The sequence below is a fragment of the Bombina bombina genome, chromosome 4 (genome assembly GCF_027579735.1).
Source record: "Bombina bombina isolate aBomBom1 chromosome 4, aBomBom1.pri, whole genome shotgun sequence".
In the NCBI taxonomy this organism is placed as follows: Eukaryota; Metazoa; Chordata; class Amphibia; order Anura; family Bombinatoridae; genus Bombina; species Bombina bombina.
The window spans coordinates 684,121,220-684,126,873 of NC_069502.1; the positions used below are offsets into that span (position 1 = coordinate 684,121,220).

Consider the following 5,654-nt stretch of genomic DNA (forward strand, 5'->3'; position numbering starts at 1 on the left):
ATCTTAAAACATTTTCTACCTGAACATTCACAAGTATTTGCTTACGATAAAAAATACCACATTTAGTGGCTAGATAATAAATGTCTCTTTCTCATGGGAGAATCCAATCCCTTTATTAAGTACTTGTACTGTTACATACTTAGTCAAATATCTATATCTAATTCTTTAGCATATGTTTAAAATATCTATTATTTTCAGCAATCTGGAATTATTTGTATAATTAACTTTGAATTAATTAATTTATTTAAATGTTGGTAGTCCCTTATGGCAAATCAGTATGGCAGTTATGATTATAATTAGAATGAGAGGAAAACTGTCATAGCATTGATAGAATCAGTACATACATACCCACAGTTATATATGTATAAAATTTTCCCAATTATATTTACGAATGCCTACTTGGATAAAAACACATTTTTTAAGACTGCAGTACTAATTAACTTAGATTGTACATGGTATTAATGTTCATCTAGGAATTCCAGGACATTAAAAACAAGAAATGATGTAGTGACATCTTATAAACATACTTCAAACAATAATGTGTGTCTGCAAGTATATATGTATGTATTTGCATTGCACACACAAAACAAAAACAAAAAAGGGTGTGCATTGAAAGGCCTTTGAAACTATACACATATTTAGTCAATAATTTAGATCATTAGCACTTGGGGTTAAAAATAGAGAGCCCAGTTGATTCACCCCACACTGCCAAATATCTTTCTTGTAAAAAGTTCTGTTAACCCTGTTAGGGCTGACACATCACCCTGTATTCCATATGGACTGCAACACAGTAGAGTTTATACGCCTTCCTATTTCCTCTTCATCATTAAACTAAATGAATGTTCTGAAACTCTTCAGGCAAGAAATTAGACTGTGGTATACATACTGTCATATAACAGTTTAGCACCAAAGGCTGTATTTCGATATTCATGTAGAATATTCAGCCTAAAGCTATAACATGACATCAAACATCTTTACAAAAACTAGACAGAGTAACCTCAATTTAAAGTTGATTTAATATGTTAAATAGTTTAGCCATTCTTATACAATAAATCACTTAAGCTCACTCGTATACAATGACAGAGGCATTTGGTGATTTGTTAGAATAGCGATTGATCTTATGTCTGCTGTATATAGCGATTAGTCCTTCCTGCCTTTTCTATAATATGCGGCCAGTAAAAGACATATGTGCCACCAAAGATTTAAAATTAAAACAGAAATTGTGTTTCCTCTTATATGATTGGATTATAATTTTTCTTCTTCAGCTGATGATACTGTTAAGCGCATCAATACAAAAGAACAGCGAACTAGAGAGAGACCCAATTCCAATGTTTTGTTCTCAGTTTGGTGTCTTGGTTTGTCTTAAGAACATGGGCACCTCGAGTCCTGTGTGAAGAGTCACCTAAAGAGAAACATATTAGACAAGTTTAAGACAAGATAATATATATATATATATATATATATATAAATAGAGAGCAGGATAACAAAATAGTCTGTAAAATACTTCCAAAACATAATATATCTACTAAAGAAAATTCCATCAAGTCATAGGGGCTGAATTATCAAGCTCCAAATGGAGCTTGATGCCCATGTTTCCGTATGAAAAAAGTAGTTATGAAGCAGCGGCCTAAAGACCGCTGCTCCATAACTTGTCTGCTGCCTCTGAGGCTGTGGTCTTCAATCCCCCCGATCCTATATGATCGGGCTGATTAACACCCCCCCCCCCGATTGGCCCCAAATCTGCAAGGGCGGCATTGCACAAGCAGTTCACTAGAACTGCTTGTGCAGTGATAAATGCTGTCGGCATTTATCGATGTGTGGCAGATATGATAAGCTACATCGTATCATGTCCGTCCGCACTTTAGTAAATCGGCCTTATAGTCAGTAAAGATAACGGGACATAAAAACATTAGAAAAAAAATTATAATGTCTTAAAGCATTTTATAATTGCTCTATTGCTTCAATATACAGTAACTATGGCTTCAATTTCAATCTTTCTGAAATTCTAGTTTAATATTAAAAAAAAAAAACAAGATCAGCCATTTTTTTTGTCAAAACAATCACAATCTGAGAAACACAGCCAATCTTGATAACTCCCATGATGTTTGATCCCAATTTCCCCACAACAGCATTGTTATTGACTAATAATGGCTGTCAATCACTAAAAAAACAAACCAATGCATGAAAACATCCAACCCAAAATGGCCAATTCAAGCTCTGCATAACATCATATCCCTATGGACTCCACAGCCAATAACATTGACAGGAGCACAGCCTTCCCCAACTAATTATACACCTTCATTTAAAGGAACATTACACAGTTAAAATAAATCCTCCCTATGTATTACTGTATAATCAATTACATTACAGTTACAATTACAAAATGGGTAGCAAAGAGCGATCAAGGGGTTACTATATTTATTATTGTTTTAAATTGCAAATATAAAGGGGTTACAATATTTAAATACTCAATAATATTTCAATTAGAAAAACCTTAGGACAGCTCTAGCAAGTTGTTGCTCTAACTTTTCACAGTCCCAAATTTAAGAGCCAATATTGTAGTATTAATCATAAGTTATGAGTTCTTTTTTAGAGCAACAAATTGCAAGCAAGTCGCACCTAAATGTATGAGTGCATAAGACTTTAAACACATAGATCAATATCCTTTATTGAGCTTAAACCATTAGGTACCAATGTGTTTAGAGTGAAATTCCAAAACACTTCTTTGGTATTTAGTTTCCCTTCTCTGTCCCCACCTCTCTTCCAAACAGGCACATGTACAGTCAGTAGATTCAGAACCACTTAGGTCTCTAAAAAGTCTTGCTATGGGGGTCTCAGATTTTGGGTCCTCAATTGATCTGACATGTTCCAAGAACCTGTCCATAAGGGGTCTTTTTGTTCTTCTGACGTACTGCTTAGAGCACCCCCTACAGGTCAAGAGGTATATTACATGGGTGGTAGCGCAGGTAATAAAAAATCTTATTTTGTGTGTATGTGTAGTAAGTCACAAGTTTTGCATATATTTCTCCTACATCTATAGAAGCCTTTCCTTTGTTTAAGCCAGCATTTATTAGCCTTGTTAGGTAACTCAGAAGGTGAAATGTAGTTGCCTATTGTTTTTCCTTTTCTGGAGATGAATTTGCAGCCTCCCTGTACTATTTTCTTAAGGATAGGATCAGTGTATAGGATTGGGATGCACTCTTTCACAATGCTACATATACTATTGTATTCCAAACGGTAAGTTGTCACAAATTTGGGCTTAAGATGTCTATTACTAGGAGTTTCCTCTTTGTTTTTATTTTTATAACATAGTAAAGTATCCCTGGGCATATCGTCTACTTCTTTGTGTGCTTTATTCAGGGTTCTCTCATCATACCCTCTCTATCTTAGTCGTCTGGTTATCATCTCTGCCTGTTCCACGTATTTATCATTATTAGTCCAATTTCTCTTTGCTCTTATATATTGACCCTTAGGGATGCCACGTAAAGTATGGAGGGGATAGCATGAATTGTACCCTAAAATTGTGTTTCCTGTTGTTGGCTTTCTATACAGATAGGTTTCAATAGTTTCAGTATCACTATTACCTGAGATAGTTACATCCAGTAAGTAAAATTTTTCGGCATTTTGTTCACTATTGTTCTCATTTAGATATTCACAGAATTGTTTTGTATTTTCCTCATTACAGTCCACAATGAAAAATAAATCATCTATAAAACGGGTGTAAAAGATGATATCTCCACGATGGGGGTTTCTATCCCTATAGACGTGGAACTGCAGTACGTCGGAAGAATGAAAAGACCCCTTAAGGACAGGTTCTTGGAACAGGTCAGATCAATTGAGGACCAACAGTCTGAGACAACCATAGCAAGACATTGTAGAGACCTACATGGTTCTGACTCTAATTTACTGACTGTACAGCGCATAGACCATGTGCCTGTTTGGAAGAGAGGTGGGGACAGAGAAGGGAAACTAAATACCAGAGAAGTGTTTTGGATTTTCACTCTAAACACGTAGGTACTTAATGGTTTAAACTCAAGAAAGGATATTGATCTGTCTGTTTAAAGTCTTATGCATTCATACATTTAGGTGCGACTTGCTTGCAATTTGTTGCTCTAAAAAAGAACTCATAACTTATGATTGATACTACAATATTGGCTCTTAAATTTGAGGCTGTGAAAAGTTAGAGCAACAACGTGCTAGAGCTGTCCTAGGGTTTTTCTAATTGAAATATTATTGAGTATTTAAATATTGTAAGCATTTGCAATTTAAAACAATAATACATATAGTAACCCCTTGATCGCTCTTTGCTACCCATTTTGTAATTGTAACTGTAATGTAATTGATTATACAGTAATACATAGGGAGGATTTATTTTAACTGTATAAATATGTAATGTTCCTTTAATTAGTTGGGGAAGGCTGTGCTCCTGTGAGCAGTGAACAAGCGCCTTTGGGCACGAAACATGTCTGCATAGGAACCTAGCTATCCTCTCTATGCTTTGTTGGACATTGCGATGCTACGCTGTGATATTTGAGATTTTAAATTGAAGAAATAAACTTGTATTTTTTTACCTTACTCACCAAGGCGTGATTTGTGCTGAAGAATAGTGAGGAATTGTAATGTGTAGTTATAAACATTGTCTGCACACCAAAGGAAAAACTTGACTGCTTTATATCTTCAGGTATAACTTCACGATTTGATAGTTTAAATTTGAACAACAATTCTATATGTAATTTTCTAATCCTTATAACTTAAAAAACATGCTGCCACATTATTTTTTATTTTTTTACTTAGTGGTGCTTTTCAGTAGTTTACCACTGGGGCTTCTGGTGCAGGAGGATGTGTAGGAAGGTGGTTTAAGGCAGAAAGATTACATAGGGGGTTGTTTGCAATAGGGGTTTGTTGAAGCTATGGATATTACACTAGGGATGATCTGGGTAAGAGTGATTAGGGCTAATTATGGTACATGGTACACAGGATTGAGGTAGGTTAATTGCAATGAGGGTATCTGCACAGCACCAGCGCAGCAAGGTTAGGGTTAATTGTGTGTGTTAGGGTAGGTAGGGTCAGTGCTAGGCTAGTGTGTTTATGTTTTTTTGCAGTGGTGATCTGGGTAGTTGTAGTTGGTATAAAGTGCTTGGTGGGGACCATGTTAGCTCAGAGAGAGTGGGATGGGGGGGGTTGGCACAGTATGGATATTAATATATTGCTTTAGGGAAGATCACAGTTGGGTATACTTATACTGGGGGGCACTTTTACCTTTTTATAGGATATAACACTACTGCTTATGTAATATAGATACCAGTGTTATAGTTAGTGTGGTCAGGAACTCCCTGATAGCTGGTTGTGGTGGTGATGAGCCATTAGGTACAACTACTATTTAGTGACACACAAATAGTGATCTGTCACTAAGCAGTAATGGCCCGAGCATGTTCAAAACTACAAAAATAGAGCTGCAATGAAATACGTGGCGTCACTAGTTTATTACAAAATAAATTATAAGAATAAAAATTACACGATAAGAATTTGGCTTATTATTATTATCATTAACTATTTTAGTATTTTTATCTATAATAATTAGGGTACTAATTGTACTTATATAAGTAAAAAATGAAATAGAATGAAATTTGTATTTTTTTCTTTATTCTTTATGA

The 5,654-nt window shown here is 35.1% G+C and overlaps 1 protein-coding gene across 11 annotated transcripts in view; it reads right to left on the bottom strand.

Moving 5' to 3' along the window:
- Nucleotides 1–998: 998 nt before the first annotated feature.
- TRIM67 (tripartite motif containing 67) overlaps nt 999–5,654 on the bottom strand; it is a 162,235-nt gene continuing 157,579 nt past the window's right edge. For all 11 annotated transcript variants that reach the window (XM_053710841.1, XM_053710838.1, XM_053710840.1 and 8 more), the window contains one exon: nt 999–1,402. In XM_053710841.1, the coding sequence (XP_053566816.1) occupies nt 1,340–1,402 (63 nt within the window). In that variant the 3' untranslated portion in view covers nt 999–1,339. The remainder of the gene's footprint in view (nt 1,403–5,654) is intronic.